This window comes from Oncorhynchus clarkii, chromosome 17 (assembly GCF_045791955.1).
Source record: "Oncorhynchus clarkii lewisi isolate Uvic-CL-2024 chromosome 17, UVic_Ocla_1.0, whole genome shotgun sequence".
Taxonomy (NCBI): Eukaryota; Metazoa; Chordata; class Actinopteri; order Salmoniformes; family Salmonidae; genus Oncorhynchus; species Oncorhynchus clarkii.
Genome location: NC_092163.1, coordinates 5289099 through 5302635, shown reverse-complemented (window position 1 = coordinate 5302635; position 13537 = coordinate 5289099). Strand labels below are relative to the sequence as shown.

Sequence of the window (13537 nt, the reverse complement as noted above, 5' to 3'; positions counted from 1 at the left end):
GTTATGTAGTTGGCTGTGTTATGTTGGTAAAACCTATGTCTCTCAAACAGATTTTGTGAACATAAAATTTAAACTAGAAGAAAGGACAGGGATTATCCAGAACATTTTAATGACCAAAAACATCTGGTCGTAGAGAAAGTCTAGATATCAGACAGGGGAGGAGATATAAATAACTCTGAGTAAAAGAGAATGTTTTTTGATATTTTCACCCTCCAGACATTATTCCCTAAAGGTCTTAATGATGTGATGCCCATGTTATGTTATGTTATAAATGTGAACATGAACTGATGCCGCCACACCACCTCAGCTGACTCTGACGTTTCTTTCCTGCGCTGTACCCAATGATTTATGGAATCTTCCTGGATAGGTCGATGTCCTCCTCGTGGTTTTACAGACGTGTTTATGAAGTGTTATGTTGTGTTATGTTGACGTTTTTATGAAGTGTTATGTTGTGTTATGTTGACGTGTTTATGAAGTGTTGTGTTATGTTGACGTGTTTATGAAGTGTTATGTTGTGTTATGTTGACGTGTTTATGAAGTGTTATGTTGTGTTATGTTGACGTGTTTATGAAGTGTTGTGTTATGTTGACGTGTTTATGAAGTGTTATGTTGACGTGTTTATGAAGTGTTATGTTGTGTTATGTTGACGTGTTTATGAAGTGTTATGTTGACGTGTTTATGAAGTGTTATGTTGTGTTATGTTGACGTGTTTATGAAGTGTTATGTTCACGCTGGATTAGAATATTTATGAAATGCACATTGTTAGATTTGGTAGCACGTCTTTCGTGATGCTTGTTTTCCCTCCAAACCCATTGGACGCGTGGAACGGATGTGGGTGTGGCTATGTCTAAATACGGGTGCATTTTTTTTTTTTTTTACTCACTAAAGCTCTGACGAAGGCCTTGCGGCGGATACGTTTAATTGATAGCGGTGACACTTTCAGGAGCGGTGTGGGAGTTTCTTATTGTTTCTCGCCATTACTTATGTCACCTTTAAAAAACGTGTATAAAGCTGTAGTCAGTTATGGGGGGAGGGTATACTATAACAGGTTTTCTTATAACAGGGTTTGCCATAACAGGGTTTATTTGTAACAGGGTTGATTCGTAACAGGTTTGTTAATAATGTACTTATCCCTATTCAGCCTCTACATTTGCGTAGAGGAAATTATTATCTGTAAGAAGTAAGAGAACTGGTTATTTAACAATTATTAGTTTTGCCAGAATGTTGTTTTTGTTCAACTGTGTTACCCACTCCAGTCAGCAGGCGGCGATGAGAGTCTTTCAGGTGATGCTTCATTCGTGACGTATAATGTACGGGACGGGATGTTTGTTTCTACAACAACACTTCAGCCACCTCGGTAGCGTGCTAGCCAACATAAAACCAAAACATTGAAGCGCTTTAGGCCATTTTGGTTCATATTAACCTCGGTGTTTTAAACACACTGTCTGCGTATTTACTAGTTACTCTATTTAATTTACTATTTACGTGTTTAGCTAAGTAACACTCGGCTAATGCTAACTAGCCTGCTAACATCTCCGACCATGAGCTCACTAAGCTACTCCCTCCCTGCTAAAGAAGAGGAGGTCTGCTGGACAGAGAAAGATGTTCTAGTGAAAGAGGAGAAGGAAGAGGAGGCTGTTACAGTTAAACAAGAAGTAGAGGGTGAGGCTGTTACAGTGAAAGAAGAGGAGAAAGACGTGAAAGAGGAAGAATTTACAGTGAAAGAGGAAGAATCTTTTAGAGTGAAAGAGGAGGATGCAGTTTGTGGAATGAAGGAGGAGGAGGGGGAGATTACTGTCCCGTTGGAGGAGACTGGAGATCTGATTAACACCAGTAAGTGCTATTTTAAAAACAGTGGAACAAACTCTGTAGTTGTTGAAGTAATGTGTCATGTTAAAGACTGCGGTCAAGTGAGCCGTCATTCGCAAAACTTCCGTGTGAATTTTTTTAAAGCGAAGTGACAACACTTTATGGTACCGCGTGTTTTCTGGGAGGGGAACTGAGTCGCATGTTCTCTAATGCTCTGATAGAAACGAAAGCTACAAATGATTCCAAGCAAACAGTTTCACGCACACTTATTCAATATTCCATAATCAAAGTGATACCAAATCGTTTAGTTCATTGTCGCACCTTATCATAAATTGCTTTGACATCACGGGTAGAGTGAGGCTGTAGTAGCCTAATGTTGGCGCTGTTTAGGAAATGTTCAATTATCAATCCAAGATGTGTTTATGATGTCATGACACACAGGACGATCTAATTGAGTCTGATATGTTTTCAGTATATCATTAATCCAGTGTGATGACCATATTCTGCCAATTTAAAATATGGGTTAACATAATTGCTACTTCTATTTTACAGTTAATGTTGAAGCGAAATCGGATGATAGAAAATGTGTCACGTCTGACACCTATTCCACTGTCATTAACATTGTAATGTATAACATGCCCATACTACAACATTGGAAAAACACTAGTTTACTGTACATTCTTAATGTACATTCGGAAAGTATTCAGACCCTTTACTCAGTACTTTGTTGAGTTCTAGGCTTTATCAGAAAGTTGGGCGTTGTTTCTGAATAACCTAAAACATGGGAACCCTCAAGTAATAATGAGAGAGAGAGAAGGAACAATAGCAATATTGAAAAATCAAATGTGAAATTTGAACAAACCTTTCAGTTGAGCAAAGCATTATCAAGACAGAAATGACATCAGAGAAACCCCTCCTTGTCATTTGGGAACCAAAAGCCTAGCATTATCAAGACAGAAATGACAAGGCCCATCAGAGAAATCCCTCCTTGCCATTTGGGAACCAAAAGCCTAGCATTATCAAGACAGAAATGACAAGGCCCATCAGAGAAATCCCTCCTTGCCATTTGGGAACCAAAAGCCTAGCATTATCAAGGCAGAAATGACAAGGCCCATCAGAGAAACCCCTCCTTTCCATTTGGGAACCAGAAGCCTAGCATTAGAAAGACAGAAATGACAAGGCCCATCAGAGAAACCCCTCCTTTCCATTTGGGAACCAGAAGCCTAGCATTATCAAGGCAGAAATGACATCAGAGAAACCCCTCCTTTCCATTTGGGAACCAGAAGCCTAGCATTATAAAGACAGAAATGACAAGGCCCATCAGAGAAACCCCTCCTTTCCATTTGGGAACCAGAAGCCTAGCATTATCAAGGCAGAAATGACCAGGCCCATCAGAGAAATCCCTCCTTGTCATTTGGGAACCAAAAGCCTAGCATTATCAAGACAGAAATGACCAGGCCCATCAGAGAAACCCCTCCTTGTCATTTGGGAACCAGAAGCCTAGCATTATCAAGACAGAAATGACCAGGCCCATCAGAGAAATCCCTCCTTGTCATTTGGGAACCAAAAGCCTAGCATTATCAAGACAGAAATGACAAGGCCCATCAGAGAAACCCCTCCTTGTCATTTGGGAACCAAAAGCCTAGCATTATCAAGACAGAAATGACAAGGCCCATCAGAGAAACCCCTCCTTGTCATTTGGGAACCAAAAGCCTAGCATTATCAAGACAGAAATGACAAGGCCCATCAGAGAAATCCCTCCTTGCCATTTGGGAACCAAAAGCCTAGCATTATCAAGACAGAAATGACAAGGCCCATCAGAGAAATCCCTCCTTGCCATTTGGGAACCAAAAGCCTAGCATTATCAAGACAGAAATGACAAGGCCCATCAGAGAAATCCCTCCTTGCCATTTGGGAACCAAAAGCCTAGCATTATCAAGACAGAAATGACAAGGCCCATCAGAGAAACCCCTCCTTGTCATTTGGGAACCAAAAGCCTAGCATTATCAAGACAGAAATGACAAGGCCCATCAGAGAAACCCCTCCTTGTCATTTGGGAACCAAAAGCCTAGCATTATCAAGGCAGAAATGACAAGGCCCATCAGAGAAATCCCTCCTTGTCATTTGGGAACCAAAAGCCTAGCATTATCAAGACAGAAATGACAAGGCCCATCAGAGAAATCCCTCCTTGCCATTTGGGAACCAAAAGCCTAGCATTATCAAGACAGAAATGACAAGGCCCATCAGAGAAATCCCTCCTTGTCATTTGGGAACCAAAAGCCTAGCATTATCAAGACAGAAATGACAAGGCCCATCAGAGAAACCCCTCCTTGTCATTTGGGAACCAAAAGCCTAGCATTATCAAGACAGAAATGACAAGGCCCATCAGAGAAACCCCTCCTTGCCATTTGGGAACCAGAAGCCCATTCCTACTAATTTAAATATCATGACAGCATTCGGACAAATTCCAGTTATGAAGAGTATTTTCCAAACAATTCTAATGAAGTGTTTAATGTCCTAAAGGCCAAGGCACACTGAAGCCGTTGTCGGGGCTCAACGCTCAAGACACTTTATGTTGGGGTTTCCTTTATATTGGCAGTTACGACACTTTGTTGGTTTCCTCTTTCTCCCCGGAACCTGGCGAACCTACATTAATAACAATGGATCAAATGCAGCCTATGACATTGATTGAAATACTGTAGTCCACATTATCTATTATTATAGAGCCCTGTTCAGCCTGTAAACATGACATTATCTATTATTATAGAGCTCTGCTCAGCCTATAAACATGACATTATCTATTATTATAGAGCTCTGTTCAGCCTGTAAACATGACATTATCTATTATTATAGAGCTCTGTTCAGCCTAAAGACACAACATTATCTAGTATTATAGAGCTCTGTTCAGCCTGTAACTATGACATTATCTATTATTATAGAGCTCTGCTCAACCTGTAACTATGACATTATCTATTATTATAGAGCTCTGTTCAGCCTGTAAACGACATTATCTAGTATTATAGAGCTCTGCTCAGCCTGTAAACATGACATTATCTATTATTATAGAGCTCTGTTCAACCTGTAAATGACATTATCTATTATTATAGAGCTCTGTTCAGCCTGTAAACGACATTATCTAGTATTATAGAGCTCTGTTCAGCCTGTAAACATGACATTATCTATTATTATAGAGCTCTGCTCAGCCTGTAAACATGACATTATCTATTATTATAGAGCTCTGCTCAGCCTGTATACATGACATTATCTATTATTATAGAGCTCTGCTCAGCCTCAACATGCCATTATCTAGTATTATAGAGCTCTGCTCAGCCTGTATACATGACATTATCTATTATTATAGAGCTCTGCTCAGCCTGTATACATGGCATTATCTATTATTATAGAGCTCTGCTCAGCCTGTAACTATGACATTATCTAGTATTATAGAGCTCTGCTCAGCCTGTATACATGACATTATCTATTATTATAGAGCTCTGCTCAGCCTGTAACTATGACATTATCTATTATTATAGAGCTCTGCTCAGCCTGTATACATGACATTATCTATTATTATAGAGCTCTGCTCAGCCTGTAAACGACATTATCTATTATTATAGAGCTCTGCTCAGCCTATAAACATGACATTATCTATTGTCATAGAGCTCTGCTCAGCCTATAAACATGACATTATCTATTATTATAGAGCTCTGCTCAGCCTCAACATGACATTCCATGAGAGCAGGACTCTAGTTGGAACTCTACATCTTTTGATTTTCAAATTACACCAAGACTCTTTTAAATTAGGATTTTTTTGTAAACTGGCCTATGGTTATTGAGGGATGTGATTTGGATTCAACCTCCTAGCAAGAGAGTTGTGTCATGTGGAGGTTTCATTCAGGTCTTTATTTAAATAAACACTCTGTCTTTGGCAGGAGAAAGACCAGACTCGGAGAAACCAGAGACGTCCAAACCAGCAAGACGACACCACTGCTCCCACTGTGGAATGATTTTTAACCAGTTAAGGTGTCTGAAACGACATGAGAGGATACACACAGGGGAGAAGCCTTTCCAATGCTTCCAGTGTGGAAAGTGTTTTTCCTTGTTAGCGAGCATGAAAAGACATGAGAGGACACACACAGGGGAGAAGCCTCATCACTGCTCTCAATGTGGAAAGAGTTTTTTCTCATCAGGGTGCCTGAAAAGACATGAGATGATACACACAGGGGAAAAACCTTATCACTGCTCCCAGTGTGGAAAGAGTTTTAACCGGAAAGAATACCTGAAAGAGCATGAGAGAATACACACAGGAGAGAAGCGAGATAAACCTTTCCAATGCTCTAAGTGTGGAAATAATTTTTCCTTGTTAGCGAGCCTGAAAATACATGATAGAATACACACAGGGGAGAAGCCTCATCATTGCTCCCAGTGTGGAAAGAGTTTTAAGCTGAAAGGACAATTGAAACAGCATGAGATAATACACACAGGGGAGAAGCCGTACCATTGCTCCCAATGTGAAAAGAGTTTTTCCTGGTTGGGTCACATGAGAAGACATAAGAGAGTACACACAGGAGATAAGGATGTAGGCTGCTGAACAGTAGGACAAAGGACAGACAGCCGTGAAGAGGGCACGAGAAAGCCTATTCCTCCTCAGGAGACTGAAAAGATTTGACATGAGTCCTCAGATCCTCAAAAGGTTCGACAGCTGCACCATCGAGAGCATCCTAACTGGTTGACTCACTGCCTGGTATGGCGACTGCTCGGCCTCCAACAGCAAGGCACTACAGAGGGCAGTGCGTACGGCCCAGTACATCACCGGGGCCAAGCTTCTTGCCATCCAGGACCTCTAAACCAGGCGGTGTCAGAGGAAGGCCCAAAAAAATTGTCAAAGACTCCAGCCACCCATGTCGTAGACTGTTGTCTCTACTACCACACGGCAAGCCTTACCGGAGTGCCAAGTCTAGGTCCAAGCCATAAGACTCCTGAACATCTAATGGCTACCCAGACTATTTGCATTGCCCCCCCCACCCCCACATGTTTACACTGCTGCTACTCTCTGTTATAATCTGTGCATATTCACTTTAATACCTCTACGTACATGTACATATTACCTCGACCAACCGGTGCCCCCGCACGTTGACTCTGTACCGGTAACCCCCTTGTATATAGTCTGCACATTGACTCTGTACCGGTAACCCCCCTTGTATATTGTCTGCACATTGACTCTGTACCGGTAACCCCCTTGTATATAGTCTGCACATTGACTCTGTACCGGTAACCCCCTTGTATATAGTCTGCACATTGACTCTGTACTGGTACCCCCTTGTATATAGTCTGCACGTTGACTCTGTACCGGTACCCCCTGTATATAGCCTCCACATTGACTCTGTACCGGTAACCCCCTTGTATATTGTCTCACTATTGTTATTTTACTACTGCTCTTTAATTACGTGTTACTTTTATTTATTTTTCTTATTTACATTTTTTCTTTTTACTGAATTGTTGGTCAGGGGCTCATAAGTAAGCATTTCACTGTAAAGTTTACACCTGTTGTATTTGACTAATAAAAATTCGATTTTATATTAAAGCTGATCTACCCCCTAAAATAACAAATAACTGTTACTGATTAAACCCAAAAGGCATATTCTATTCTATGGTTACCAACTCCTCTATTAATACCTGTTGTAGGTCAGTCCAACAAGAAGCTGTGTCTGTGTATGTCCTTTGGTTACCAACTCCTCCATCAATACCGGTTGTAGGTCAGTCCAACAAGAAGCTGTGTCTGTGTATGTCCCATCAGGGGCACAACTCCTCCATCAATACCGGCTGTAGGTCAATCCAACAAGAAGCTGTGTCTGTGTATATGAGGAAAAACAAGCCTCACCAGGACAGAAGAACAGGCACTTAATGAACTAATGTAAGAGTCATCTTTGCATCAAACCTGCAGACAAGGGGGGGGTGGTGGTGCTGTGGTTGTTTTAGACTATGTCAAATACAAAGAAGAGATTCAGACGCAAATCCGTCATGAACGTTTCTATGGAAAACTGAGTGTCTGTTAACCTGTTCGGTGTATGGATAGGAACATACCGTTTCAGTGGTCTTTTGCTACAGGCATAGCCTTCTGTTAATATTCTCACTTCGGGAGCATTTAAAACAACCATACTTTCAATGGGATAACGGTATAATGGGATAATGATACTCGATTTCATATTTAAAATGCAATGTTTTTCATAGGCCTATATGTCTACCATGACCCCATGTTGAGGCTGAGCAAGACCTTCGATATGCAGAAAGCACCGTGGATCATTGTTTATTACCATTTATAAACCAACCAGGGGGGGGGGTGGGTAGCCTATGCGTTTTACCATTCACTATAACAAGGGTTAAAACTGTATCGTCACATCCCTTCAGTTCAAGCCCTGCTTTGAACCATATCACATCAAGCCCTGCTTTGAACCATATCACATCAAGCCCTGCTTTGAACCATATCACATCAAGCCCTGCTTTGAACTATATCACATCAAGCCCTGCTTTGAACCATATCACATCAAGCCCTGCTTTGAACCATATCACATCAAGCCCTGCTTTGAACTATATCACATCAAGCCCTGCTTTGAACCATATCACATCAAGCCCTGCTTTGAACTATATCACATCAAGCCCTCCACAGAAATGGATAGAATATAGCGAAAGAGGTCAAGTCATGATATCAGTGATTCTCAGGTGGGAAAGTCAGAGCTGTAGGAAGAGGGGGGGGGGGGTCAAGTCATGATATCAGTGATTCTCAGGTGGGAAAGTCAGAGCTGTAGGAAGAGGGGGGGGGGGGGGGGTCAAGTTATGATATCAGTGATTCTCAGGTGGGAAAGTCAGAGCTGTAGGAAGATGGGGGGGGGGGGGGTCAAGTCATGATATCAGTGATTCTCAGGTGGGAAAGTCAGAGCTGTAGGAAGAGGGGGGGGGGGGGGGGTCAAGTCATGATATCAGTGATTCTCAGGTGGGAAAGTCAGAGCTGTAGGAAGAGGGGGGTGGGGGGTCAAGTCATGATATCAGTGATTCTCAGGTGGGAAAGTCAGAGCTGTAGGAAGATGGGGGGGGGGGTCAAATCATGATATCAGTGATTCTCAGGTGGGAATGTCAGAGCTGCAGGAAGAGGGGGGGGGGGGGGGGGGGGGTCAAGGCATGATATCAGTGATTCTCAAGTGGGAAAGTCAGAGCTGTAGGAAGATGCAGCTGTTTCCGAATTGGAAATAAGAGTTGGATGACCGTTGGAAGATTTTGTTCCCCAGTCAGAGCTTGTTCTTTCAGAGCGACTTTAATAAAGAGGAGATCTGCGATTGCTACGTCACATTTCAAACCTTTTAAATCAATCATATATACCCATTGACTCTTTAAGAATATAAACTTATAAATACATTATGAGCCTAGTTCAACTGTCGTACCCCATCAGAACCCAACCTGTTTAACTCCATTGTTTGTAAATAATATAAACACTGTTAACCTGAAAATATGGATGAACCAGAATTGTAATATCATGGATGGTCAGTTCTATAAACACTGTTAACCTGAGAACATGGATGGTCAGTTCTATAAACACTGTTAACCTGAGAACATGGATGAACCAGAATTGTAATATCATGGATGGTCAGTTCTATAAACACTGTTAACCTGAGAACATGGATGGTCAGTTCTATAAACACTGTTAACCTGAGAACATGGATGAACCAGAATTGTAATATCATGGATGGTCAGTTCTATAAACACTGTTAACCTGAGAACATGGATGGTCAGTTCTATAAACACTGTTAACCTGAGAACATGGATGAACTAGAATTGTAATATCATGGATGGTCAGTTCTATAAACACTGTTAACCTGAGAACATGGATGGTCAGTTCTATAAACACTGTTAACCTGAAAACATGGATGAACTAGAATTGTAATATCATGGATGGTCAGTTCTATAAACACTGTTAACCTGAAAACATGGATGAACTAGAATTGTAATATCATGGATGGTCAGTTCTATAAACACTGTTAACCTGAGAACATGGATGGTCAGTTCTATAAACACTGTTAACCTGAAAACATGGATGAACTAGAATTGTAATATCATGGATGGTCAGTTCTATAAACACTGTTAACCTGAAAACATGGATGGTCAGTTCTTGCATCCATTGCTCTATGAATTTGAGGCTGGTTGTATTTCTCCAGACTCAGCTTTTTACCAAAACAGGGTGGGGGGGGGGGAACTGTTATTGTTTGAACTGCAGGTCCCCTGTAAAGGAATAGGACTCTCTCACCGAGATGAAAACTATTAATGTGAAAAAAGAACAAACAACAGAGGATTTAAAACAAACACATGACCTTTTATAACATGGATTAGTATAACAGGGTTTATTAATAACAGGGATTAGTATAACAGGGTTTATTATAACAGGGATTATTATAACAGGGATTATTATAACAGGGTTTATTATAACAGGGTTTATCATAGAGCTCTGATAAGCCTATAAACATGACATCTATTATTATAGAGCTCTGTTCAGCCTGGAGACATGCCATTATCTATTATTATAGAGCTCAGCCTATAAACATGACATTGTCTATTATTATAGAGCTCTGTTCAGCCTATAAACATGACATTATCTATTATTATAGAGCTCTGCTCAGCCTGTAACCATGACATTGTCTATTATTATAGAGCTCTGTTCAGCCTATAAACATGACATTATCTATTATTATAGAGCTCTGCTCAGCCTGTAACCATGACATTATCTATTATTATAGAGCTCTGCTCAGCCTGTAACCATGACATTATCTATTATTATAGAGCTCTGCTCAGCCTATAAACATGACATTATCTATTATTATAGAGCTCTGCTCAGCCTATAAACATGACATTATCTATTATTATAGAGCTCTGCTCAGCCTATAACCATGACATTATCTATTATTATAGAGCTCTGCTCAGCCTATAGACATGACATTATCTATTATTATAGAGCTCTGATCAGCCTATAACCATGACATTATCTATTATTATAGAGCTCTGCTCAGCCTATAAACATGACATTATCTATTATTATAGAGCTCTGCTCAGCCTGTAACCATGACATTATCTATTATTATAGAGCTCTGATCAGCCTGTAACCATGACATTATCTATTATTATAGAGCTCTGATCAGCCTGTAACCATGACATTCCATGAGAGCAGGATTCTAGTTGGAACTCTACATCTTTTGATTTTCAAATTACACCAAGATTATTTTTAAATTAGATTTTTTTGTTGTAAACTGGCCTATGGTTATTGGAACTAGAGACGTCCAAACCAGCAAGAGGACGCAACTGTTCCCACTGTGGGAAAGGGTTTTAACCAGTTAGGGGACCTGAAACAACATGAGAGGACACACACAGGCAATAAACCTTTCCAATGCTCCCACTGTGTAAAGAGTTTTTCCTCTCGCAAAGATTGCGTACAGATGTAGGATCTTAGTTTTATCACTCTTCCTGTGCAGCAGTACATTCAAACTTGTAGTTTATTCACAGTTTAAAAACGCTTCCAAAGTTTGTAATTTCCACTTAACATTTCAGACTTAATTTGCCCTAACGTAAAATGCATCAATCCCTACAACATTTTTTTTTTAATCAATTATAATCAGCATAATAATTCACATTTCCTGTTGTTTCGGGATTATTTTCCTGCTGTATTAAACTGGCTCACATTGATATTTTCCCCATGTGCACTGTATTTTTAAAAATCAAATTGTATTTCTCACAAACACCGAATGCAACAGGTTTTACCCTGAAATTATGAGTTAAAAAGAAGAAAAAAGGAAATAGTAACAGAAAATAACAATAAGGAGGTTATATACAAGACGTACCTGTACAGAGTCAATGTGCAGGGAGGGGTACGAGGTAGTTGAGGTAATGTGTACATGTAGGTAGGGGTTAAATTGACTAGGTAGATGACAGACATATTTTAAAATGTATTTATCAGATATGTTTTATTTTTTTTTTTAAATACTAACATTAAAATCATTGTTGTGCAAATACAAACTAAACATGTTGTGGGCTAATGACAGGATGCCACTTCACACATGCAGCACAGATGCCTTTTAATAAAATTGTCTTTATCAATAGGAGTGAAGGAAAAACAGTTAATTGTCATGGAAACCAAAGAACGCATTTATTTAGTACAATCAAATGAACCTTGTAGTACACTGCAGCTATTCTGCAATTACTGCGTCCTAAATACCACAGCCGACTGCAGTTACTGCACTTGGACTGCAGTTTCAAAACAGCAATCTTTTTTTGTTGTCAGGGAAGACGACATTTTTTTTTACGTTATTTGCCACATAGCCTAGGTTTTTCAGGATAACTTCTTGATATCGGCAAAAATGAACATGTGGCACTGACTCGCCCACGCATTGCTGAAGACTTTGGATTAACATAAAGCATTTTCGCCCAATTTAAATCCAATGACACGGTGAAATGTTTAGTTGATTTCATGTTGAATTCACTTTAGTTGACAATTTAACCAAATGTAAATCAAAACTCGACGTTGAAATGACGTCTGTACCCAGTGGGCTGGTTTGAATAAGCTGCAGGTGTTGGATCAACATTCACCTTCGAGACATACATCTACGACGAGGAACCATCGTTTAGGAAAAGGAGGCGAGTAGTGCGGATGAAATGGAGAAAAGGGTTGGTGAATCAACAGCTGTGCTGGAATGAGGACAATATGCCCGTCAGTTCTGATGATATATATAAATATTTTTTTAGCCCCGTATTTAACTAGGCAAGTCAGTTTAAGAACAATTCTTATTTACAATGACCGCAAACATGGGCCAATTGTGAGCCGCACTATGGGACTTCCGATCACGACCGTTTGTGATACAGTTTAGAATCGAACCAGGGTCTGTAGTGACGACTCTAGTCCTGAGATGCAGCGCAACTCAAGAGCCAAAATATCTGGCAGCGGCGGGATTCGAACCCGCGCCTCCGAAGAGACTGGAGCCTTAATCCAGCGCCTTAGACCGCTCGGCCACGCTACCGATGAACATAAATATTTTCCACATGATTCAACATATTGATATCCACCAATACCGGATGTTTCCGGTTTTAATCAACTCCGCAGATAGTTGTATAGTGTGTATGTATAAGAAGTGTGGAAAAATCTTACATTGAAATGATTTGTTATGACATTGTTTGACAGAATCCTCTTTGCGTCAACCAATTCAGCCAGCAGATGGCGACGCGAGTAATTCTTCCGTGACGTATAATCTAGTGGACGGGATGCTAAGAAGAGCAACACGGCTACGTATTCATCCACCTCGATAGCTTGCTAGGCAACATGAAACCGAAATATTTAAGCTCTTTAGGCCATTCTTGTGTATATTAGTCTCAGTGTTTTAAACACAATCATGTTAACGTATCAACTGCTTAATTTTAACGTCATTTGCATGTTAAATGTGTTAAATTGTTAAGATTGATACTGAGCCCGGCACTAGGCTAGTTTCTAATGCTAACCAGCTAATGCTATTTAGCGAACTAATATCCCCGACCATGAGCTCACTAAGCTACTTCTCCCCTGCTACAGAGGTCTGCTGGACTCAGAAAGAAGCTCAGGGGCTGAACATTGTTGTAAAAGAGGATGATATTATAGTGAAAGGAAAGGAAGAAGCTTTCAGAATGAAAAAGGAGGAAGAGGAGGCTATCACATTGAAAGAAG

The 13537-nt window shown here is 40.4% G+C and overlaps 2 protein-coding genes and 1 non-coding gene across 3 annotated transcripts in view; 1 reads left to right on the top strand and 2 right to left on the bottom strand.

The window, feature by feature from the left end:
- The first annotated feature begins 1541 nt into the window (after positions 1-1541).
- On the top strand, positions 1542-6766 carry LOC139370285 (zinc finger protein 436-like). The gene is made up of 2 exons (XM_071109675.1): positions 1542-1833; positions 5742-6766. The coding sequence occupies exons 1-2, from the start codon at positions 1542-1544 to the stop codon at positions 6398-6400; spliced, it is 951 nt and encodes a 316-aa protein (XP_070965776.1). The 3' UTR covers positions 6401-6766.
- A 5940-nt stretch (positions 6767-12706) lies between these two features.
- LOC139370284 (noelin-2-like) overlaps positions 12707-13537 on the bottom strand; it is a 27792-nt gene continuing 26961 nt past the window's right edge. Inside the window, exon 6 of the mRNA XM_071109674.1 lies at positions 12707-12855. Coding sequence (XP_070965775.1) covers positions 12707-12855 — 149 coding nt within the window. The remainder of the gene's footprint in view (positions 12856-13537) is intronic.
- Positions 12779-12860, bottom strand: trnal-aag (transfer RNA leucine (anticodon AAG)). The gene has a single exon. It is a non-coding gene; the product is annotated as a tRNA-Leu (tRNA).

Bases quoted from the DNA above. Each gene is read 5' to 3' on its own strand.
- LOC139370285 (XM_071109675.1), top strand. From the start codon at position 1,542: ATGAGCTCACTAAGCTACTCCCTCCCTGCTAAAGAAGAGGAGGTCTGC. The intron at 1,834-5,741 runs GTAAGTGCTATT...TGTCTTTGGCAG, and splicing joins TGGAGATCTGATTAACACCA to GAGAAAGACCAGACTCGGAG.